The 26297-nt window shown below is 39.3% G+C and overlaps 1 protein-coding gene across 1 annotated transcript; it reads right to left on the bottom strand.

The window, feature by feature from the left end:
- Window positions 1-1229: 1229 nt before the first annotated feature.
- LOC133785662 (uncharacterized) lies at window positions 1230-2450 on the bottom strand. The gene is made up of 3 exons (XM_062224883.1): window positions 2181-2450; window positions 1974-2066; window positions 1230-1862 (listed from the first exon to the last, which is right to left on the bottom strand). Exons 1-3 carry the CDS (start codon window positions 2448-2450, stop codon window positions 1230-1232), a joined length of 996 nt encoding a protein of 331 aa, XP_062080867.1.
- Between the last annotated feature and the right edge of the window lie 23847 nt (window positions 2451-26297).

The following is a 26297-nucleotide window of genomic DNA, read 5'->3' on the forward strand; positions in this document are numbered from 1 at the left end:
CTAATTCTAACCACTGTCATTGCCTTATGCTTAACTCCTTTTGAGTAAAGAAGTATTTCAGGCTCTTATGGTTCGTATAAATTTCCAATTTCTCCCCATAAAGATATTGTCACCATATATTTAGTGCGAACACTACTGCTGCCAATTCCAAGTCATGTGTTGGGTAACATTGTTCATACTCTTTTAGCTGCTTAGATGCATATGTTATCACCTTTGCTGCTTGCATTAATATGCCCCCTAGTCCTTGCTTCGACGCATCACAGTATAGCATAAATTTCTCATTATCTGTAGGTAGACTTAATACAGGTGTCGTGATAAGCCTATCTTTTAACTCTTGAAAACTCCATTCACAATCCTTAGTCCATACAAACTTGATACCCTTTCTGGTCAGTTCTATCAATGGCATGGCGATCTTTGAAAACCCTTGTACAAATTTTCGGTAATACCCTGCCAACCCAAGAAAACTTCTCAACTCCGAAGCACTCTTTGGTTGTGGCCAATCTTTTATGACTTAGATCTTTACTAGGTCCACCTTTATACCATCATTGCTAATGATGTGTCTCAAGAATGCCATTTGTGTCAGCCAATATTCGCACTTCTTGAATTTCGCGTACAACTGGTGTTCCCTTAGCCATTGCAGTGTCAGTCGTAGGTGTTCTTCGTGTTCCTCTTCAGTTCATGAATAGATTAGAATATCATCTATAAATACTATCACAAACTTATCCAAGTAGTCCTTGAAGACTCTGTTCATTGGATCCATAAATGACGCAGGGGCATTGATAAGTCCAAAAGACAATACCAAAAATTCATAATGGTCGTACCTAGTACAGAATGTTGTCTATGGAATGTCCTCTTTTTTCACCCTTAACTGGTGGTATCTCGACCTCAAGTCTATCTTTGAGAACACCACCTTTCCTTGGAGTTGATCAAACAGATCGTCTATCCTTGGAAAAGGGTATTTGTTTTTTATGGTGACCTTATTAAGTTCCTTATAATCAATGCACATCCTCATTGATCTATCCTTCTTCTTTACGAATAACACCGTTGCTCCCCATGATGAGTAACTTGGCCTAATAAAACCTAGGTCAAGTAGTTCTTGTAGCTAAACCTTTAACTCCTTCAGTTCTGCTGGAGCCATTCTATAAGGTGCTTTCGAGATTAGTGTCATTTCATTGCTAGCTCAATCATGAACTCAATTTCCCGTTGTGGTGCTAGTCCTGGTAAATCTTCTAGAAATACATTAAGTAATCACGTACCATCCTCTTGTCTTCCAGACTCTGTGTTCCTGTTTTTGTTGTGTTAATCACACTAGCCAAGAATCCCATGCACCCATACTGTAACATCTTCCTAACTTCTAACGCTAAAATGATTGGAATTCGTAGTCCTGTTGCTGTCCCCACGAACGCAAAAGGCTCTTCTCCGTCAGACTTAAACACCACCATTTTCTTCTTGCAATCGATGGTAGCATTGTACTTTTTCAACCAATCCATCCCGAGGATCACATCAAAATAAGTCATATCCAGCTCAATCAGATCTACAAATAGCTCCCTACCATCTACCCTCAAAGGCAAGGCTCTAAACCACTTCCTAGATATTACCACCTCCCCAGTTGGCAACATGGTCCCCAAACCCATAGCATGCATCTCATTAGGTCTATTAAATCTATCCACTACTCTCTTAGCAACAAATGAATGAGTGGCTCCAGAATCAAATAAAATATGACAATTAATTGCAGCGATAAAAATTTGACCTGAGACCACAGAAGTGCTTGCTTCTTCCTGAGGCTTGGTGAGAGCAAACACACGTGCTGGAACCAAATTATCTTCCTTCCTATGTTGTTCTTTGGCCCCTTCTTGACTTTTCTATAGGCAGTTCCTCTTAATATGTCCTTCCTTACCACAACTGTAATATGCGTTTGCCCGACATTCACCTTGGTGGTACTTTTTACACTACTTGCACTCCGAGTACCGTACCCATTCCTTGTTCCCAGTGCGATTGTTTCCTCTGCTATCCTTTTCTCTTTTATCCTGGCTTGACTGCCTTGCTTGGTCACTTCCCTTCCTTTTCTGATCGTTAGAGTTATACCATTTGGAAGCATTCTTTATTTCCTCTCTTTTAGCAGCACCTCCCTTTCAAATTCTGTCTTCCATTCTTTCAGCAGTGAGGGCCGTTTCCAGAACCTGAGCATATGTATTGTGGCCCCATACTAACACAATCTCCACATATCTAGCTATCATATACTTTAAGCCTCGAACAAACCGATCTACTCTAGTTGCATTAGTTGGCACTAAGTCTGCTGTGAACTTGGCTAGTCGATCAAACTTCAATGCATACTCTGTCACCGTTATATTCCCCTGGGTCAAGGTAGCAAACTCATCCACCTTTGACGCTCGTATTGCAACATTATAGTACTTGTCACTAATTGCTTGCTGAAACTCTGCCCAGGTCATTGTAGTAACATCTCTTGCCTGGGAGATCACTTCCCACCAAATTTCATGCATCGTCTCTCAGCATGTGAGTTGCATAGGCTACCCTGTCATTTCCCTCAACTTGCATGAAGTCCAGAATTGACCCCATCATACTCATCCATTGCTCCACCTTCCATGGATCAGAGCTCCCTTCGAACACTAGAGGATGTTGCTTCCTGAACCTTTCATATAATGGCTCCAAATGACTACCAGCTTCAGGAATAGCTATAATCTCTGATTAATGGTGTTGGCTGTCTCAGGTCCCTTAATTCTTCAGCCTGTTTTCTCATGTCTTCTTGCATGGCCATAAACTGCGCCTCCAACCTTTGGTAGGTAGTATGAGGATCTTATTCGCACCTACTTTTCCCATCAGCTGGTGGAGGGTTGTCATTGTGGTTAGCTCGCATATTATGTCTCATAACATGCAGACTATCGAGGTTGTGATTAACCCCAGTGTTTCTTCGTACAGATCTTCTAGGAGGCATGATTTCAGTTCGTTCCTGAAACCAACAACGTAGCTTAGTTCAATTCTTCCAAATCATGAACCAAAACATACTTTTAATCCATCAAACAACTAATCCCCATTTATTCATAAAGCCAATAATATATTGATACATCCATCATTCACAAAGCTTACAAACCAAATAAAGAGATTAATCAACTAAAACCAATCCCCATACAACGAAACGCCTACAACCACATTCTATGCATAGAAAAACAACTTTTGAGCTTATCTAACAATTCTACATAACTTCTTTGATCTGATGGTTCGTTAGCCATTGTGAACCCTTGTTGTCTTTTGAAGGCCATAAGTGTACACTTGTACTTAGCACCTTCAAGAGCTCTATCTTGTACGTGCTTCCACGTTGCTTGAAGTTCTTCTTGTGTCCTTCTTGAAGAAATCATATCTCTAAATACTTTGTACTTCTTTTTATAGCTTAACAGTCCTCCTTCCTAGACCACATCTTGAATGCACTGATTGACCGTCACACAATGGTCCACTAACTTTTCGATGCTCCATTCCGTAAAACGATGCATCCTTATCCTTCATACCTTTCTTATCCTTCTTGCTAGCTTCCTTTGTTGAGTCTTGTTCAAACGAACCTTAGGGAATATAAGCACACAAGCCATACTAGCTACTCTATACATGCAGATAAGGCACTAAAACACACAGGGCAAATCGTCACGTAACCAAAACAACTCAAATAAAGCTTACAGTGCAATAAGTTGAGCTTGTCTTAAGCGGGGAGAGTACATGTCAGGATAGTCTATAGGAAACAAAACTCTTTTCTCGGATACCAACTGTAATACCATAATTGATTTTGAAATAAAAATACTCTTTTATTTATAGAAATTCCATCGTAAATACAAACCAAACATTTAAAAGAATGAAACTCCGGAGTTTAGTAGTTATCATAAATAAATTAAAATAAACAAACTTTTAATCCAGTCAATAAAACTAATACATTATTCTAAAAAAAACTTAATAAATTCCCAATGTAGGCCCAATCCCTTATGGTCATTAAATACTTGACATGTATGCCCTCTGCCAAAGCTCTCCAACGTATTGCATAGTAACCGCATCTTTGCCCTTACCTGCAATACAGAGTACCCATGAGCTAAAGCCCAGCAAGAAGAGCTGTGTAGGACACAACCCCATAACCTTAACCATGAGTTCAAATCAATAACAATAAAGATAAATATAACATAAATCATGAAACATCGTAGCCCAAGCTGAATTGGACAAGTGTCGTATAACATAAGCATGCAATTTCAACATATCATAAGCATGCAGTTTCGTATCGTAGACATGCATTTTAAAATGTAAACATGCCAAGCAGTTATTGCATACACATACAAAACACATAACCACAATTAAATGTAAGCTTATTAAACATAATCATTCACTAGCATATTCATACATTAACATAAACATATCGTTTAAAATACAAAATCTACCATAAAGTACGTCAAGCGTACACCCTGTGTGCAAGTGTCCACTCTTCTTACCTCAAAAGCAATAGTGATCCACACACCCTAACATGTCTCTTTAAGTATCCTTAGCGAGCCTATACATAACATATAACATCAAAGTTTTAAAAACCTTAACCAAACCAAACCTTATTAACACCCACTAATGTCCTTCTTAAGGCTAATTCATCCCCACATTTTTCTTAAAGCTGCCTTAAAACTCTACTTCATAAGCTCAAAAAAGTACAAACCTATATCTAAAGGGTACGTTAAATCCCCAAAAGTCATGTTTTTGGGCAACTAGAATGGTCCCAAAAAGTCATATGTACCCTTTTGGGGATTTTATGTGCCCAGTGCCTAGGCGCGGTTGCGCTCATAGACCGCCAGGGCTATTCAACCAGGTAGTGCGGTCGTGCAAGGGTTGGGCGTGGTCGCGCTAGGCCTTTTTTGTCTGGAAATCGCAGATGCAATTTTTAAACCTAGGAATTGACCCCAATCTCAAAATTTTCAACCCCAAATCATCAAATCAACTATCCTAACATGTTTCTAACCTTTGGAACCCAGATATTATCAATCATAGACCTTAGATACACTTTTATTAACCCAATTACACTTAAATTCCTCTTACATTATAAAAAAAAAAAAAAAAAACTCTACCATAAATTAAACAATCACAGTTCAAAGAGTTACCTTTCAAGATCTTAGATTAAATCCTCAAGGTGTTGCTTCCCTTGTACAATCCTTAGTCCATCAACACAAAATCCTCACTCTCCTATGAATCTCCAAGGCTCAAAAGTCAGATCAAGAAGGATCTTCTTATCCTGATACTCTACGCGTACTGTAACTCCAAAGCATCTGACTATTGTATGAATTCTAAGCTAAATTCCCTTTATTAATTTTATTCCTGGAAATTAATCGTATAAAACCCATTTACCATACTAACCCTAACCTCTAACCTTTCGTTAATAATTACTTAAACCATTTGTAGTAATTTACATTGAAGAATAATAGTTTTAACTTCTCATAATTATACTTTCTATCACAAAACCCATAATTCAACTTCTGTCGCACTTTGGCCCCTAATACTTGAAGAAACTAATGTGGGTGGATTGCCTGACTTAACATATAAAATAAACATACATCATAAATCATGCATATCATAGTTCATATACTTAAACACATAATATCATACAATTTTCCATAATACCCTGATCAAAGCCAGATTACCAAAATACCCTTACAAGTAGAAGCGAATATTACAAACACCTTATACATAAAAATAAAAGACTAAAATTAGGGCCTAAAAGATAACTTAATTTCATAATCTAAAACCTTTTAGTAACCATACTTTACCCATAGAAGCAAGATAACACGCTGTTAATATCATGAGCCTTTGAGAGAAGAACGACTATCTTCGAAATAACTAGGGTTTGAACTTTATTTTGCTTAATAAGTAATATGGTGTTTTGATTATAGAATGGTGATTTGGGCTTGGTATATCGCAGCCAAGTGGGGGAGTTATGATGGTGATAGTGACAAGGCTAGGTTTCAAACTTAGAAGAAAAGAAGAAGAAGAGTTTAAACACCACTAGTGTTCTTTGTAATTTTGGCTATATGGGTATTTATGAGCAAAATTGGAAGAACATTGAGAGAGAAAATTTTCAAAAATAAGAGTCTTGGAAATCTTGAGTGTGTGAAAAAAATAAAGAGCTCTAATGCTCTATTTATAGGCTCTAGATCTCAACCCCTTTCCTTAACTTTCTCCACTATTCTTCAAACAAGTTTTTCAATTTTGAACTTCCTTCGCCTTAGTGGTTTCAACCAGCCCCTTCTTCACCGTATTCAAATGCTACACTTTCTCTTCCAATGCCACATATACTCTAATGTAACAAAATGGAGTCAAAGTTCCCATTTGTTTCCTCATTAGTCTCCCACGCCCATAGCTATACATTTCAAATTCGAAATGTGTCAATCAAGCTTCAACCATCACCTATATTCTCTACTTTAGTTTTTTACTCCATATGCATAGTCTTGTTAGCTCCACTTTGCAAGTTTTCTTTGACACATAGTCACTTAAATTCAAACAAGTCCACCTTTTCCTAATCCTATGCTTCACACGCCACCTCTGCTTGGTCTTCAACCAAGTGACACTTTGATTCTTTAACATAAGCTTCTTATGCCACCTTTTAAATAAATTTGATAAAGTGCTTAAAATTCAACTACCTATACCATAGGGAATTTCGGCCATGCATGGTAATTTTAAATTGTTGGGACTTAAATCAATGCAACATGTACACTTCATCTACCACCAATAACATGTGTACATCTTTTATTAATTCTTATTTTCTTCAAGAAAAAAACTATATACTAACTCAATCATGTATTTCTAAGTTCCATCAAATAAATAAAATTATATAAAGAATAACCCCAATAATTATAATTATCCAAATAACAATTATTTATTAAATTATAAAATCATAGCTTATAATATAAAAATTTCTAAAGTAATCTTTCTAATTCCACCACTCAAATATAAACTATAACATAAGGTCATATATAAGGAGCTTATAAGAAAATAATAATTTTGGTTATTACAGTTGCTAACTATTTTATTCATTATCTATGATCTTAATCCTCTCGTACTCATATAAAATCATATTCTCATTAATGAATATGGATTTTTTTTTATATTTGCGTATCCTAATTTCAGCACGGGTTTTTCCCTCAGATCGTATGCATCTAGCAAATAAATGCATGGAAGAAATGGCCAAGGAGTCCATGTACGTTCCATATAGACAACACGATTTTCATGATGGTTGTACGAGCTAGGGATGCATAAATTGATAATCACGAGCTTATAGTATTTATAAGGCATGGCCTCCATGATACGAGCTCGGCGGTGTGTTCAGCTCTGGGTGAATTAAACATATGGCATGTCCGCGGATCCCCGAAGACCCGAGTATTTTATGCGATCGTTTATGGTTAGCCTGTGATAGTTAATACCCCAGATATTAGGACTCTATTTATTTCATGATCAAATCATATCCTAGTATAAATGGGAATATTCCATAATAAATGTAATAAATACGCAAATCTGTGATTGACTCACAGGGTTACCCAAACCTGTCAAAGAAATTTCTCTATAAATACTGAGAATATTGGACAGGAAAGGGGACGATTATTCTGTAATACCGAAACTCTGTCAAAATAGAGAGAGAAAAGCAATAATAATATAGACTCGTGGACTAGGTAGATTTTAACCACTAAACCAAGTAAAAAGACCAGTGTTCTTGAGAGTTATTTTCTTACTTCGGTTTACCATCAAGCACTAATTCAACCTTGTTATTTTCTTAATTTAGTGTTGGCGAAAAACCGCGCCAACAGTTTGGTGCTTTCATTGAGAGGAAAATTAGTGCTTTCATCAAAATCCCAATCAAATCTCATCACGGTGGTCACTCGCTCGATGCACGACAATGAGATGGAATAGCCTGGTGGGCAGGGGGCCCACCATACCGCTGTTTCAAATGAGCATGGCCCTGAAGTTCAGCAACGACCAGGAAAGCAACCGGTGGGCCATGGCGATACTGGAAGTTTGGTGTCATTGCGGTCGAATCAAAACCCAGACTACTTAACTGCAGTAGAACTGGAAAACATGCAATTAAGGATCCATCTTGCTAAGGCAAACAGGAAAATTGAGGAGGTTTTGGCTCGGTTACCCCCTCTTGCAACTGACGTTAATGTCGAAAAGAGGAAAAGTGGGTCTCATAAGTCCCACAGGAATAATCGATCCAAGCCAACTTGGTCAGTCAGAACTGCCATCCCAAGTTCTGTGCCCACAACACAAGATCGTCGAACTGCTCAGCCTAGTGGCTCTCCTAGGGGTCAGCAACAAATTAGTCGATCGTTCAGAACCGTGACCCCATGTTTGGTACCAACATCGCATGCTCATGGGAATACCCATGGCAACCCATGAGCAGGAGCCGGAGCAGGCTCACAGAGACAAAATGTTCCGACCAATCCTCCCGCGCCACGATCGGATCGCCAGGCGCAAAGAGCTAGAAATGGTGGGGCAGAGCGACCGCGGGCTAATTTAGTTCGCCCTGATGGGACAAGAATTGCCTCACCAATCAGGCATCCCCCATCACCCATAAGACATCTGACACCGCCTCATTATGCACGAGACATTATGGTTCATGGGAACAGTAGGAGAAATCCTCCTCCGTCTGCCCATACTTATGTCCCGCGGACCCGAGTCAATAGTCCAGATCCTCAGCCTCAACCGTGAGAAGTGAGCTTCACTAATGGAAGTTATTAGACTGAGAGCCACCGAAGTGGTAGGTCCAAAGACGATCTGAGAAATCACTTGAGTTCGGCTCAGAGTCCCCGATTCGATCCACAGCCTGATCTGCAAGATTGTTTAAACTCGTAGAGAAGAAATTTAGCTCGAAATGAAGGAGTTAGCTACCCTCGTCACGAGGGAGGTCCTTCCAAGGTATGTGATAATGGGAATGTCCCACAAAACCAAGCCCAAACTTGGAGGGACAACAACCCACAGAATGCGTACAATAGGACGGGAGCTATTGAACTGCCCCAGAATAACCAAGGAACCAGGGACCAAACCCTCGAAAGGTTAGCCCAGATGGAGGAGCTGATGAAAAGGCTCCTATCAGAAAAAGAGAAAGATGAGTGTGATTCAAAGGATGAGATCGTGCCTTTCGCCCCGAATATTACGGCGACTGCATATCCACAGGGTTTCAGGATGCCACATTTGTCAAAATATTAAGGAGATGGAGATCCGTCTGACCACTTGGGGATGTTCAACACCATGATGATGGCCCACAACATCGGGCCCGAGCTAATATGCTTAATATTCCCCTCGACTCTAATTGGGCCAGCTAGGCAATGGTTCAAACAGTACAAGAAGCATTCAATCAGCTCATGGAAGAGCTTTTCTGCTGATTTCAAGAAAGCATTCAGGGCTTTTCAAGCAGCTAGGATTAAAGCTGACTCTTTGGCAAACATAAAGCAACAGCCTGGCGAACCATTGAAAGCATACTTAAGTAGGTTTGCCAATGTTACTGCACAAGCTAGAGATGTCGATGAGAGTTCTAAGCTCATGGCAATGAGAATGGGAATCCTTGTTGGAGGTGACCTGTGGCAAGAGCTACAGAGGAAAGGAGTTAGTACTGTTGATGAGTTCTTGAACCGAGCTCAAAGGTGGGTTAACCTAGAAGAGGCACGAGCTTCCGTCACAGGAACCAGCCAAGTCCCTATCCAGCCCATTTTAGCAACAACAGATGTAGCGGCTATAGCTCAAACCGTTGCTCAGAATAACCAAGGGGGGAATAACAAGAGAAAGGGAAATGGTGAGGGCGACCAAAACGGAACAAAGAAAAACAAGTCTATGGAGAAATTTAAACTGGTCTACCAACATATACCGATCTCACGGATACTAGAGAATGCATTTTCTTGGTAAATTCTGCTCGCCTTCTGTGGAAGAAACCAGAACCATTAAAGAATCAAAGGGCGAAGAGAGACCCTTCAAAATTCTGCCAATTCCACAATGATATCGGTCATAATACGGATGACTGTAGACACCTGAAGGATGAAATCAAGACTTTCATCAGGGCAGGACCTTTGCCTCAGTACACTCGGAATCGAACAACTCCTCTTTAGCCCGCTGGACAAAATACTCCACCAGCTTTGGAAGCTCCAATGAATCAAACCAGAGCTCGGGTGAATTAGGACAATCCTCCTCCGATAACAAGAGGAGATATAGCCACCATTTCGGGAGGACCTCATTTGGCAGGCACGAGCAGAGGTGCCCAAAAGAGGTATATCAATGAGCTGAAATCCCATAATTGAGTCTGTCCCGGAGCAGCGGTTGTCAAAGCAGCAGCGATTGGAAAACAACCAATTACTTTTACAGAGGAAGCTGCCAGCCATGTCCAGTTCCCACATAACGATCCTCTGGTGATAACCGTTCAGCTCACCAACTGGAGAGTTAGGAGGACGCTAGTAGATAATGGAAGTTCCGTGAATCTACTCTTTAGGTCCACCTTAGAAAAATGGGATTGTCTGTAACCGAGCTGAAGGCTACCTCCGTGATTCTATATGGGTTTTCTGGTGAAGGGTCGGCAGCTATAGGAATAATCGAGTTAGTGGTAACATTGGGTGAAGGTCCACGAACTGTCTCCAAGCTTCTCTAGTTTGTGGTCATCGATTGTCCAGCCACATACAATGCAATTTTGGGCCGACCTGCGTTGACGGCGTTCGAAGCCATAACCTCTATCCGCCACCTAGCAATCAAATTCCCCTCATTCACGGGAATATGCACTGTCAGAGGCGATCAGCTCGCTGCCAGGGAATACTATAGCATTTTCATGAAGGGAAAATCACAACTCGGGCAGCAAGCAATGGCCATAAGTGACGGAGTTGAGGAGTCCCCGGAAGTGGTAGTTGCCTCCGGGGTGGAAGAACCTCAAGGAATAAAGGATAGAGGCATCGCCCCAAATGATGACATCGATCCACAAATAGGTGAGGACAGGTCAGAGCTCCAAGCTATTGAGGAGCTCAAGGAGGTAAAGATAGATCCCACAGATGCTTCAAGAGTCGTTAAGATTGGAAAAAATCTTGGCGATGATAGGAAAAATGAGCTGGTTAAATTTCTACAAGGGAATCTAGATGTTTTCGCCTGGTCTCATGAAGACATGGTGGGAATAAGCCCGAGTGTGATCATGCACACCCTAAACTTGGATAAAAGCGTTCCTACGAAATCCCAAAAACAGAGACGTTTGGGAACAGTTCGAGCTGAGGCATTGGAAGAAGAAGTAGCTTGGTTATTAAAATGCGGGTTCATTCGTGAAGAAAAATACCCGATCTAGGTCGCGAATCCTGTCCTGGTACCAAAGCCGAATGGAAAATGGTGGACTTGCATTGATTTCTCTGACCTGAACAAAGCTTGTCCTAAGGATTGCTTCCCATTGCCAAGAATTGATCAGTTGGTAGACGCCACCGCGGGACATGAACTCATGTCTTTTATGGATGCATACTCTGGATATAACCAGATCCTGATGAATCTTGCGGACCAGGAGCATACTAGCTTTATGACTCCAATGAATGTATAATGTTATAAAGTTATGCCCTTCAGGCTAAAGAATGCCGGGGCTACCTACCAACGGTTATTTAACAGAATGTTCATTGATCAGATCGGGAAAAATATGGAAGTGTATGTTGATGATATTCTAGTCAAATCCAAGACTGTCGATAACCATGTTTCCTATCTAAAAGAATGTTTTGAAATCTTAAGGAAATACAATATGAGGCTAAATCCCCAGAAATGTACTTTTGGAGTAGTGTCGGGAAAGTTTCTAGGATTCATAGTCAATACATGGGGGATAGAGGCGAACCCAGAAAAAATCAGGTCATTATTGGAGATGCCTTCGCCCAGCTCGCATAAAGAAGTTCAGAGCTTGACTGGAAAAGTGGTGGCGTTAAACCGATTTATTTCAAAGTCCACTGACAAGTGTTTGCCCTTTTACAACTTTCTCAGAGGAAATAAGAAATTTAAATGGACTGAAGAGTGCGAGTTGGCATTCCTCGCCCTAAAAATGCATTTGGCCGAACCCCCGGTATTGTCTTAGCCTATATCTAGAGAGCCCATGTTCCTATATTTGGCCATAACAGAAAATGCAGCCAGCATCATGTTAGTTCGGGAAGAAGACAGTGCTAGAAAACCAGTGTTCTATATAAGCAAAAGACTTCTTAGGGCTGAATCACGGTATTCGCTGGTAGAAAAGATAGCATTCTGCTTCATATTAGCTTCCAGGAAGCTTAGACCATACTTCCAGTCCCATTCAATCCACTTCATGACCGACCAACCTCTAAGGCTAGTTTTGAAAAAACCTAAAGCATCAGGACGTCTTTTAAAATGGGCAGTAGAACTCAGCCAGTTCGAGATATGGTACACACCACGGACCTCGATCAAAAGCCAGGCCCTTGCTGATTTTGTGGGTGAATGCACCAGATTTCAAGAGGAGATTTTAAGGAGCTGGTGCAAGAGTTATGGAGAATATTTGTGGACGGCTCATCCAATGAGAATGGATCTAGAGTTGGGATCATATTGATCTCTCAAGAGGGGCATCGATTCCATACAGCGTTGAGATTCAAATTCGAAGCATCAAACAACTAAGCCGAGTATGAGGCATTGTTAGCCGGGCTCAAAGTGGCAAGAGAATTGAAAGCAAGGGATGTCCAGTGTTATAGTGATTCCCAACTCGTGGTTAATTAGGTGTTGGGGGAATATCAAGCACATGGTACCAAGATGGCAGCTTACCTAGCTAAGGTGAAAAAATAGCTGTCAAAATTTGAATATGGTACTGTCGAACAGATCCCTCACAAACAGAATACTAATGCTGGTGCTTTGGAAAGGCTTGCCACCACCAAAGAAGCTGAGACTTTGAACGTAGTACCAGTGGAATTCTTGGAAAGTCCAAGCATGGGAAAAAGTGAAAGAGATCGAGATGATTGACACAAGGTCGACCTGGATGACCCCCATAGTGGAATATCTTACAACAGGAAGGCTACCTGAGGAAATAAAGGACGCGAGAAATATACTCTATCAAGCTCCGAGATATGTGATAGTAAATGGAACGTTATATCGACGTGCTCATTCGCTACCGCTTCTACGATGTGTTCTACCTGAGGAGGCTAAAACCATTCTGCAAGAGGTACATAAAGGCTTTTGTGGAGATCATGCTAGGGGGAAAAACCTAGCCTTGAAAGTATTAAGGCAGGGTTATTTTTGGCCCACTTTAATAAAAGATTCCATCTCCCATGTTTGGAAATGCGACAAATGCCAGCGTTTCGCCATAGTCGCACGAGCTGCTCCAGTCGAACTGACGATGATCTCATCCTTGTGGCCGTTTGCAGTACGGGGAGTTGACTTAATAGGATCCTTGCCTATGGGAAGGGAAAAGTTAGCTATGCGGTGGTAGCAATTGATTATTTTACGAAGTGGGTAGCGGTCGAGCCTTTAGCAACCATCACTTCAAAGAGAGTCCTCAACTTCGTGGTTAAAAACATTGTGTGTCAGTTTCGGCTTCCTAAAAAGATCTTGTCAGATAATGGAACCCAGTTTGACAATGATCTTTTTACTGATTTCTTTGAAAGGCACGGTGTGATTAAAAGTTTTTCTTCGGTTGCATATCCACAGGCCAATGGACAGGTCGAAGCTGTTAATAAGACCCTAAAGGTGAGCCTCAAGAAAATGTTAGATGAGGCCAAAGGAGTCTGTCCCGAGCAGCTTCCATAGGTATTCTGGGCATACGGAACTTCCCACAAGACCTCCACAGGGTACACTCCTTTCTCCCTGACTTTCGGAAGTAAGGTCGTCGTTCCTGTTGAAGCAAAGGTAGCCACGCACAGGTTAAGGACATTTAGCCATGAGCGGAATGATGAGTTGCTTAACGTGTCTCTTGACCTGATTAATGAAAAACGAGAGGATTCACAACTATAGCTCATACATTATCAACAGAAAATCACTCATTATTTTAACTCCAAGGTCAAAAGACGTAGTTTTAGGTCCAAACTGGGAAGGCCCCTATTAGATCGTGGAAATTTTGCGTGAGGGAACTTTCAAGTTAGCTCAGCTTAGTGGAGAAGCAGTCCCACAGACCTGGAACGCGATGCACTTAAAGAAATATTATCAATAGTATTATTGACTATCTATGTAAGGCTTAGTTATAAAATCCATTTAGTTAAATAATGGGGATTGTTATATAGTTCTTCCTGTTCGTATGGTTTTAAATATTTTTCCTTTATAAGGTTATTTATAAATTAGTTCGTGTATTAATATTTGTAAAAGCAACCAAGAAAGTCTTCACATTCTGGTTACTTAGGGGGCATATAACCCGAGGTGAATCAGAACAAGGTTGTAAATTACTTAAAATCCCGGATACAACCATGTACAAAAATATCCTGGATATTACCAAGTCAGAAACTTAGAAGCTTGGAAAATTGATTATCCGACGACTCTTTAAGAGCACAAGGTGTCAATAAACCTAGCACGAACTAAGTTCAAATTATTTAAAACCCTGGGTACAACCAGGCCTAAAACTTAGAAGTTAGCAAAATTGAATATTTGATGACATTCCTAAAAGCTCAAGATGTCAATAAACCTAACGCGAACTAAGTTTGAAATATTTACAACCCCGGATATAACCGGGTCCAAGGCCTGACACATAACAAGTACGATATAAATCAACACATTAAATTTGGAAATAACCAAACTCGAAATATCTAACCCGATCTAATGATCGATTCCTAAAATCCTGAATGTGCAAGTATAAGAAAGCATAAACATGAGGGATAATCAAGGAAAAGACACATAGATTAAAAGTTAGATATATGAATTAAAATTCAAGTTGTCCTGAGGAGAAAAACCTCAAATTAAGCCCAAGGTCAAATTGTTTATAAACACATACAAAAAAAAAGTAAAATAGGCTTCATCAAGCCCCTCCAGGGTGTTCTGAGGACGTGACCTCCTCAATCTCCTGCTCGCCCGTAGTGGAAGCATCCCTTGTCTCTGACTGCTCATGCGGGATCCGGGCTTTGAATTTCTCAAGGTATGGATCCCACAGTTCGGGAGCCATGAAAGAGAAATTGCCATCCTGGTTAAATGCCCATCAATGGTACAGCATGCCTTCCATGGAGGACAGGGAGGCTGCTCTCTCCTCCTTAATAGCGACCTCATCCTTTAGCTGCTTGGCTTTGGCCTCAGCAACCTCGGCCTGAAGAGTAACCAAGGCAACCTTTGAGGCCTACTCATTTTCTTGAGACGATGCAAGGGCAGCCTTGCCATCGTGCTTGCCTTTTTGAGTAGCTACAAGGGCAGCTTTGGCAGTGACTAAGGCGGTCTTAACAGCCTGGAGCTCATCATTCCTAGCCCTGGCCTGGGCTATACTGCGGTGTTGAGCCAGGACCGACTGCAAAAATAAAGAGACAAGTTTGATGCATACTGGGGCAAAATGAAAAGAAGAAATTCACTAAGGAACAATATCTTACTGTGAGGGTCATCCCCAAGGCAGACTCCAGGACGTTCTCTGGGCTCCTCTCTTCTATCGTCCTCAGATCCCTCAGGTTAGCATTTTATATGTTCTCCACCACATGGTTCACCGTCTCGTAGAGGGTCCCCCGAAAGGTATTGGGGATCTTCTCCAGATCCTGAGGATTGACTGGGATGCGCACAGTAGCAGTAGAGACAATCGGAGCTGGGGGATCAGCTTGTATAACTTGATCCCGAGCAGGAGCAAGTGGAAATCGAGGAAGAGGCAGAGGAGGAATCCTTTTCTCCGTCTCGATGGAAGTCGGAGCTACTGAGTTCATACATTTCCCCTTAGCACGAGATTTGGAGGCATTTCCTGCCGCGGGAGGTGTTTTCTTTATGTACCGTGGCTTCTTTATGACAAGACCCGAGCTGGTTTTTCCTTCCTGGAAAGCTATACAGAGGTCGGGAGCTCCTGATCATTCCATCTCTTCACCTGAAAAGAATAAGAAAGGAGTTAATACACAAGTAAATTCATAAATTTACATAAAAGAAATAAATGAAAGTCTTACCCTCCAGGCTGGGGGAGGAGTCTATTATCACGACCTCCGACCTTGGGACTACTGGAGGAGATGGGGAGTCTAAGTCTACAATTTCTGGGATTATAGGAGGTTCAGGATAAAGTTCTACCCCGCGGCTAGACTCGTCTACATACTTCCTAAATCCAGGGGCAAAGGCACCCTGGAGCAAAGAAGACCACGACCTAAGATTGGTCCCATATTCCTCAAAAATGGCTGACCTAAAAGTTGAGGTGTTGTCTACAACAATAGTACCCTTAGGATAACCCATATCATGGCGCAACATTAGATGGTCCAGCACTGGAGCAGGGTTATTTTACGGTCTGGATTGCTAGGGTAGCGATGGACGAGCTGGTTTGGGTTAAATCTAACTAGCCTAAAATCAGCAACATCCCTATCTAATTCCCTATAAGGGTATGGGTTACCTTAGACGGAGGGGCCGACTGCTGCCCCCGATGCAGCTCGTTCTAGGTAAGGACCCCGAGCAGCCTCGGGGACCTGCCTCTTCCACACAAGAGGGACCTCCTCTTCTTCTTCTTCCTCCCCTTCAGGGGCCTCAGGGTTTCCTTCTTGGGGAGGCTGGAGTTCGTGGACTACCGGAAGGGTAGTCCATGTCCTTCTTGAGGCCAAAGTCTGGCCTTCACCAATCAATTGGCATGCCAGCATTGTGACGTCAGTCATGAGCTGGCGGTAATCCTTCTCTCGGGCCGTAAGACCAGATAATGTGTCATACTAACCCCTAATGGTCGCAGACTTCTCCATCCTCGCAAATATGGCTACACAAAAAAATGGTTAACTCAATTAGCATAAATACAAAGAGTATGCCTATTAAAAAGAGAGAGTGATTTCACGAGCTGAGAAAAGAAAGAAGACTTACAAGGGCAGTTGAAGTATCGATGCTCGAAGTTGCGGAACCCATTCGACATAAAGAATTGATCCTTGTAGTCGTTAGGGTGGCTGGGGAGTTCGATAACTGAGGCTGAGTTCGGGAATCTGGTGAGGTAGTAGAACCCATCACCTCGCCCTCTTTGCTCTGGGTTGGCCTTAAGACAGAAGAAGAAGAGGATATCCGCCGGAGTGGGGACCTCCCACTAGTGTTTTAAAAAGACGTATTTCAGCCCCGACAGAAGTCGGTATGAGTTTGGAGGGAGCTAAAACGGTGCCAACTTCACATAGTTGAGGAAGTCATCAAAATATTGGTCAAGGGGAAGGAAGGCCCCTACTTTTAAGTGCTCGTCACTCCAGCCCGCGAAGTCGTCCTGGAGGGGCGCGCAGCTCCATTCCCCTTCGAATTGAGGTCGGGCAATGAGGACGCCGGACCCGACCTCTATATTGTGGCTCAGCATTATTTTATTGACCCTTCCTTGGGTCGTGATCTTGGAGAAGATTGTCTCTGCCTCAAAGAACATGTTAAGGTCAATCACGATCTCCTTCTCCACCACAGGGCCGAAATGAGGAAGAGGAGATTCGGAGGCGATCTCTTTTCCCTTGTTGGTTTGTTGAGACGACAAGCCAGGTGCATTTTTCTTGGTTACGTTATTTTGGGGTACGCTCTTCTTAGGTACCATTAGATCGCCTAACGAACAAGAATGATGAGTCACTTAGTAGGCGACCTAAGATTTTGTAAAGGTTATGACATGGATGTACGGGGGAGAATGATGTCTATGATATACGAGCTGAGTTAGTCTCAGCCCATTATGTGATCCCACGCGCTACCCTACGCTATGTGCCTCGGTTTCCCAATAGATCCCTGACGTTTAGGGATCCGTGTGTCAAAAAAATCTGGCCACTACTGTCCTTCGGGGGCGGTTTTAAAAAAAAACCATCCAAGAAACGTGTTCCCTAAGCAATCTGATTTTTGAACCTTAACCTTTCATCTTCTATAACCCGAATGGGTATTTCCTAAAATTTTCCATAAATTACCCAAATCTACCTCGAAAATACCCAGTTTTGTGAATGTCATAATTTTAAAAGATATCATAAACCTTCTCAGTAAACCTAAAGTTGAAACCTATGTGCCAAAAACATTGAGAAAACACCCTAATATCCACTACGACAAATACAGGATGAGCATGGTAAATAAAAGGCAGAAATCAATAAAGAAAGAGTTTATTGAAATGACAATACTTACAGTGTGTTCGTCGGTTGAAGAAGTATGTTTCGCAAAGCCTGGGAGACTCACTCCTGAGTAATCAAACAACTGGGTTTCACAGAGATTTTGAAACGAAAGATATTTTGTGTTTCTTCTCTCTGAGAAAGAAGAGGGGTATGAAAGCGCAGACGAGAGAAGATGGAAAAAGATTTCGAATAAAAGGTGATGAACTGTGGAAATTGTCTACCCTATTTACACGTAAACGGCATAAATCTATTTGAGCCATCCGATTAGGTCAATACAAGATCCAAGGGCTATCTTTTAAAGTACAAAATGGCGGAAAAAAGTTGACAAGACAATTATTGCAGTCCTCGAAACCCGAACATACGCCAATTGTAGTGTTCCACGTGTCCAGTACTCAAGTAGTGGGCAGGCATGGTTTATTGCTATAGAAGTCTAAAAGTCCCTACTGTGTAGGTCAAAAGATGACGTCATAAACCACGAGCAGGGACTTGGGGGGAAAATGTGTATCCTAATTTTAGCATGGGTCTTTCCCTCAGATCGTATGCAGCTGGCAAATAAATGCATGGAAGAAATGGCCAAGGAGTCCATGTACGTTCAATATAGACAGCGCGATTTTCATGATGGTTGTATGAGCTAGGGATGCATAAATTGATAAGCGCGAGCTTATAGTATTTATAAGGCATGGCCTCCATGATACGAGCTCGGCGGTGTGTTCAACTCGGGGTGAATTGAACATATGGCATGTCCGCAGATCCCCGAAGACCCGGGTATTTTATACGATCGTTTATGGACAGCCTGTGATAGTTAATACCCCATATATTATGAGTCTATTTATTTCATAATCAAATCATATCCTAGTATAAATGGGAATATTCCATAATAAATGTAATAAATACGCAAATCCGTGATTGACTCACGGGGTTACCCAAACTTGTCAAAGGAATTTCTCTATAAATACTGAGAATATTGGACAGGAAAGGGAATGATTATTCTGTAATACCGAAGCTCTGTCAAAATAGAGAGAGAAAAGCAATAATAATATAGACTCATGGACTAAGTTAATTTTAACCACTGAACCACGTAAAAAGACCAGTATTCTTGAGAGTTATTTTCTTACTTCGGTTTATCATCAAGCACTAATTCAACCTTGTTATTTTCTTAATTTACTATTGGCGAAATACCGCATCAAAAATATTTATATTAATTATTCAAACATTAATCTAGATATTCAATTATAAGAAAAATACACTATTATTAACTTTGAGTAAATAAAATATCTTTACACATGTTCTTTTGGCATAAACCTTGACAGGTGGTGAGGTCCACCAAGCACGAAAATGGCGAGGGCAACTAAGCATGAAAGTGGCGAAGGCCACTAGGCATGAACTTGGCGAGGGTCACCATACATGAAGGGGGAGGTCCACCAAGCACGAAAGTGACGAGGGCCACTAAGCATGAAAGTGGTGAGGACCACTAGGCACGAACCTGACAAGGGTCACCGTACATGAAGGTGGCGAGGACCACCAAGCACGAAAGTGGCAAGGGCCACTGAGCGTGAAAGTGCAAGTATTTTCACCTTCATGAGGGGTATTAGCTATCTTTGCCATGTCAGTATCTTTTTGTACACGTCATCAACCAAATTGTCGGCCACGTCATTGTGCTGAAAATTGGTATAACAAACGATTAATTAATACTAAAATTATTTAATAATTACACTTAAATCCATTTTAACCACTGTTTTTTTTTTCTTTCATAATTTTATCATATTAAAATAGTGTAATTAAATGAGATATTTTTGGCATAAATACCCAATGTTTATAAAGTAGAGCAGTTTAATACTCAATTTTTTTTAGAATAAAATGTTTCTATCATCAAAACGTGCAATTGTCACTACTTGTCTTTGTTAGATCTGTCAAGTCCTAACTATATCCTTATTGTTTTAGTAAATAACTTATGTATGCACAATATATTGGTTTTCGTGATTTCACTCTTCTAAAATATATTGGACTATTTTAAAGATTAATTAATACTAAAAATATTTAATAATTACATTTAAATTAATTTTAACCACTTTATTTCTTTCAAAATTTTATCATATTAAAATGATGTAATTAAAAAGGATATTTGTGGCATAAATACCCAATGTTTATCAAGTGAGGCAGTTTAATACTTATTATTTTTTAAGGAAAAATATTTTATGTCATCAAAATAGTGTGATTGTCACTACCTCTTCTGTTAGTTTTGTTAAATCCTAACTATATTCACCTGCCAGACTATAATTAGCCACTTGTAATTTTAAAAATAATCTAAATTATTATTTTAATAAATAAAATAGAAAAACTAGATATAAATAAGTACTACAAAAACATTTTTAATAAAATTAAAATAAAAACCTAAACTCATTTAATTTTTTAATTAAGTTATATTAACATATTAAATAATAATAATAAACTTTAAATTTTTAAATAAAAAAAATCTTTAAGAATATGAATAAAAGTAAAACAAAAAATATTTTTTATCATTTAGTTCCTATATTGTTTGTGTTATTCAATGTGTTCCTCATTGTTCATCAAAATTTGAGAAAACAAAATTACAGGACGGAAACACCTAAATTTTTATAAATCTCACATCAAAGTACCAAATTTCTTAGAGACTAGTCAAAAACTCATGGGGACTTCTTCCTCAAAACCTAATAAGATATTTCAAAAACTACTCACAAACTTAAAATTGTTTTACCAATTACAGAAAATCGATACAAAAATATTTTTATCAACTCAGGGGAAGGAAAACAGGGGAACACAAAAACAAAACTTTCTCTCTCTCACACACGTTTCTCTATCTCTCTCTCTCCCTAAGCTTTGAGGTTTTGAAAGAGGATTTGAATTTTAAATGTGATTTGGGGCAAGTTGGAGGTTGCTAAAGCTAGGAGTACCAGATGTCTGGGGATTCGAATTCTAGGAGAGGTGCCTCAATTATTTGAGTTTAGTTTTTGGTTTTCTATGGTTTTTGAAGTTTTATTGAAATTCTAAGTTTAAGAGATTTTGATTGAGTTTTAAGATGTTTTAGGAATGTGATTCAACCAATTTTCTCTTAATATTATTTAATAATCTATTTATTCAAAATATCTAAACATGATAATGTTTCTTATTAGATAAATTGAAGAATAAATATTAATTCAAATTCAAAACTAATTTGAATTATCATAAATATCTTTTCATAATATTTAAATAATAAAACTAATTAATTCAAAATTAATTATTTAAATTATTTAAATGCTATTTTCGAAAATGCCATTTTATACAAAAAATAATATGCGAATATTGCCTTAATTAAAATTTTCAATTTTGAAAATTGCCACATTAATTAAATAATTTGTCGCAATTACATATTTAACCTTGAAGAATAAATTTCTTCCAAATATGTCCTTTTCTATATTTTTCTCAATTTCAACTCTTACCTTGAATAGTGTTGATAGAGCCACCTTGGGACCTATGGACCTATAATTTAAAGCTCCAATAAATTTAGATTAGTAATTAAAACTCCATAATATAATAACCTTAATTTATTAATCTCAATATTATTCCACTAAAAATATGAGATTGCACTCTTGTAATTATAGACATTTCTTTATTGAGTACTTGTAAATATATAAAAAGTGTCAATTGATTTAATCACTACATACAATTCAATCATCTATTAATGGTTCATAAATAAAGTAGAAATTAATTATCATTTAACATCTTTAATTATATCTCATTGTCTTAGGTACCATTAACTTTACTAGTGAAGGTCAATTCATAACCTGATTTATGAATTTGAGCTTGACAACCTTTCAGTTCCAAAAGTCAACCCTTAAGAGAACCATTATTCAATTCCTCTTGGAAAGTTATAGATTCCATATCTGTATATCATGTCCCCAGCCATCTACATCAATGAGTTCCCAAAATAAAAGTTCTCAGCCTGATCATTATAGCAAACCATAACAAGTGAATTAAAGAACTCATATGACATAAATTGGAGTTCATAATAACTTCACGATTAAGATCAATTTGTATATGATCATCTTATTGATATGTTAATTTAATAATTATATAGTAAACGGTATTATTAATTATTAATTATTAATAACATATCGAGTCTCGTTCATATATAACCACTTTATACAAAGTGTTATACCCAAAAATTGGAGATCAATGGCATGGCAATAAAGAGAGTGATCCTAGGAGAACCCAAGGATGAGGTCCGAGGAGAACTCAAGAAAGTGGTCTTAGGAGACCCCAAGGAGAAAGTGGTCCTAGGAGACCCCAAGGAGTATGTGGTCCTAGGAGACGCCAAGGAGGATGTGGTCCTAGGAGACCCCAAGGGTGTGTCCGAGGTAAGCCTCCCAAGGTTTCCTAAGTGTTGGCTCGAAAGTGTCCGAGGTAAGTAGCTAAGGAGGAGGAGTCCCATGCAAGTCAAGAATGGAGACTTAGATTTTGACAAGGAGAGCCTACACAATGTCCGATCGGACATAGTTGGGAGATGCTAAAGGAGGGTGCCTCAGACTTGTCCAAGGTGAGATGCCAAGGAGGATGCCTCGGACCACCTTGGTCCGAGGAGAAGGCCATCATGTCCGATCGGACGTGTCATGGAGGAGGTTGCCTCAAAGTTGCCCGAGGTGAGGTGCCAAGGGAGTTGGCTCAGACCACCTTGGTCCGAGGAGAGCCAAGCTTGTATCACCTTGGTCCAAGGAAAGCTTGAAGGAGTAATCAACATGCATGTGAGACTACGTCAAAATCCCCGGAACGACTTCAGCAAGAGTTGGTCTAAGCATCCGGGAATCTCTCATTCCTCACTCAAATTGAGGAATCAGTTGTATTTTAAATATTTCTTGTAATATAAATATAAGATGAATAATAAAATATCCCGGTTCTAAGGGATATCAGTTGTATGACCCTAAGCCTATAAATAGAGGGCTTATGGGATGAGAGAGGGGCTTTTCTTCTGCTTCTTCTTTCTAGAGAGAGAAAATTGGATCTGAGTATTCTAGAGAGAGAAAGTACTGAAATAAGAGAGAATTCTTGTATTTTTGCAATCTGTACTGAAGAAACTCAGTTGGCTCAGTCCATCTGATCTTGAGTACGGATCTATAAATCACAACTCTAAGTGGATTAGGCTATTACCGACAATCGGGGCTGAACCACTATAAAAATCTCCTGTGTTATTTACTTTTCTTGTTTAAACCGTCTGTGTCATTTTTATTTCTCTTGAAGGTTTGTCGTATTTGACGTTCTCACGTCGTTGGCTAAAAACGCAGTCAACACAAAGTACCTCAACTAAGATGTCCTACTACATCAGTAATCCAGATCTAGATTACATGTATTCATAATACTAATGAACCGTACTAACTTTATTTAATTTAAAGATTCCATATAACTTTGTTTTACTGCGAACTGTTTAAATTCGCTCCCTACAATCTTAATATTCTCGTATCAACACAATATTGTAGTCATAACAATGAATTTGGGATATTTTTTATATTCATAAAATCACTGGTTTTTATGGGTTCGCAGATCGCGCCTCGACGCTGTTCTTGGGGGGGGGGGGGGGGGGGGCACGACTCTTATGAACTCAGAGGGGAAAAAATGTGTCTCGAACCGCCTTGGCATCGCGGCGCTAGGGGGATTGCACCACAACGCGTGACTTGAGGTTTTGGGCTCGAGGTTCTCTGACTTGTTGCACCGCGACCCTTAGTGGGGATTGTCACAGCTTTAATTGAGGGAAAAAATTTAGCAATTAGGTTTTGGGCTCGAGAATGGTTCTACTAACCGGGTTAGTGGAATTCAGGGTACAGGAGTCTAGGACTCGGTCTAGAAGCCTTTATTAGTTCATTTCCTGAAAATTATTCCTTGATATGGTTGTGACTAGGGTGAACCGTTAGGCTCTAAAGGAAAGGATCGTGCTCGGGGTCATCATACGCGATTTACTCAACCTGATGTAAGAAAACTGCACCCGATCTGTGTTTAAGGCTTGGCCTGACTATAGAACCAGGTTATAACTATGCTGAAAATATTTCAGTAAACATGTTGATTGCATTGTGCTTACCTGTGTTAAGTAATGATTGCTTATTTTTATGTCTGATTGAAAGGCTCAATTTATAAATCAAGGGTAATCAGTTATATCTGATTGAAATCCTCGGCTTATAAATCGATAGTTTATCGATTGTATTCGACTGAAAGCTTGGCTTATAAGTGGATGATTTATCTATTGTATTTGATTAAAAGCTTGATTTATTAGTCGAGGATCTATCTATGATATATGATTAAAAGCTATACTTATTAGTCAAGGATATATCTAGTTTACAAGGCTCAGCTTATAAGTCGAGGGTTTAAAGGCTCGGCTTATAAGTCGAGGATTTAAAGGCTCGACTTATGAGTCGAGGGCGAAAATAGTGTGCTGAACGCCGACTAAGGTGGGTAAGCTAACCCAAAAGTGTGATATACGCTTGAACAACCCTATGGCTGCGTGAAATAATAAATTCCAAGTATGCTTGGCCAGCCCTAAGGCTGATTATACAAAGAATCGGGCAACGAGCCCTGTTGTGAATTTAAAGTCACTTATCTAGATTGAATGTATGCACGAGTAGGGTTATTACTGCTAGGCATGCTATTTATGATTCCGCAATCTGATGAATTATTGCTTATGAGCATGATTATGTTTTCTTGTTGAGCCTTGGCTCACAGGTGAAAAATGGTGGAGGTAAAGGAAGAGAAAAGTTGGACCAACCATGACTTAAAGAGCTTCAGGGGCAGGGTGTGTTGGATTAGCTTATACAGGATCTTTATTTATTTTCATGTATATCTAATATTAAACAAATTAATACGAAATAGCCTAAAACATGTTTCTAAAATTTAATTCAAAGAATAGAATACTTACAGTATACGCAGCGGAATTAAAGAGTCCTTCCTTCAGTTTCTCTAACTCTTGTATCCTCTCTGTCGCAGAGTATTATCAAGAAACTGAACCGATCTTCTATTTTCTTCACAATCTTCCAATGTATCCTTAGAACCACGTAGACTAGTGTGGGCAATTCTCAACACATGAGATAGATATAGAGAGAATAAGAGAAAATAACAAAGAGGCTAAGAAAAAGACTTGTGTTTAGAGAGAATCTAAAACTATCAGAAAATCTGACTTAAGACTTGTCAAACTTCTGTTTTGACTTTTTTCTAAGCACTCCTTTTATATACTCAATTAGGCCATTTTATTTAATTAAAAAATCAATAAAATAATAACCATTTTGAAGCCTAGGTCGAAATTATCATGGGCTATAGGCCCGTGAAATTTCCCATTTGATTATAAGCCCATTGGACTTAAAATCAAGGCATGTATTATTTTCTATTGATTTAATTAATTAAACAATTATTTAAATCCTTTATCAAATTAATTATTTATAATTTGAACCTTGATTTAAATTTATTTATTAATTTAGATACCAATTTATCTTAATTAATAAATCTGCCATAATTTCTCTTTTCTTCTCAAAATTACACAACTCTGTGAAACTATCCAAAATTGACCTGGTCAACTTTGATAATTCTAATTGATAATTAAATCAATTAATTGAGACAATCTAGATGATTTTTTCCAAGGTACAATGGGGACCATGGGCCTATGTAATCAAGCTCCAATAAATTATCATAAATCTAACAAATAAATTTACTAACTTATTAATTCCTCGTGACTCCACTATAGACTTGGAATTGCACTCTTGAATTCATAGAACGCTCTATAACAAATATAGATACACTATTAATTATCCATTGTTACAACCATAATTGTCACTCAATCCTCTATAGACGGTCTACAATGAGATAGGACTAAAATACCGTTTTACCCCTCATTGTATTTTATCCTTAAAATTCTTAGTTCCTTGTAAATGATATTTCAGTAAACTAATTTAATTACTGAAATGAGATCTCTATCATTTAACACCTTGAACCAAACTAAAAGGAAAACATCGTTTCACTTCTTCATCAGAAGCTATAGATGTTCATATCTATGATTAACACTCCCACTCAATTATAGTACCGAGTTCCCAAGATGTAAGTATGGGCTAGTCCGTAGGGTAAGCTGGTAAC

Source organism: Humulus lupulus, chromosome 6 (genome assembly GCF_963169125.1).
Source record: "Humulus lupulus chromosome 6, drHumLupu1.1, whole genome shotgun sequence".
Taxonomy (NCBI): Eukaryota; Viridiplantae; Streptophyta; class Magnoliopsida; order Rosales; family Cannabaceae; genus Humulus; species Humulus lupulus.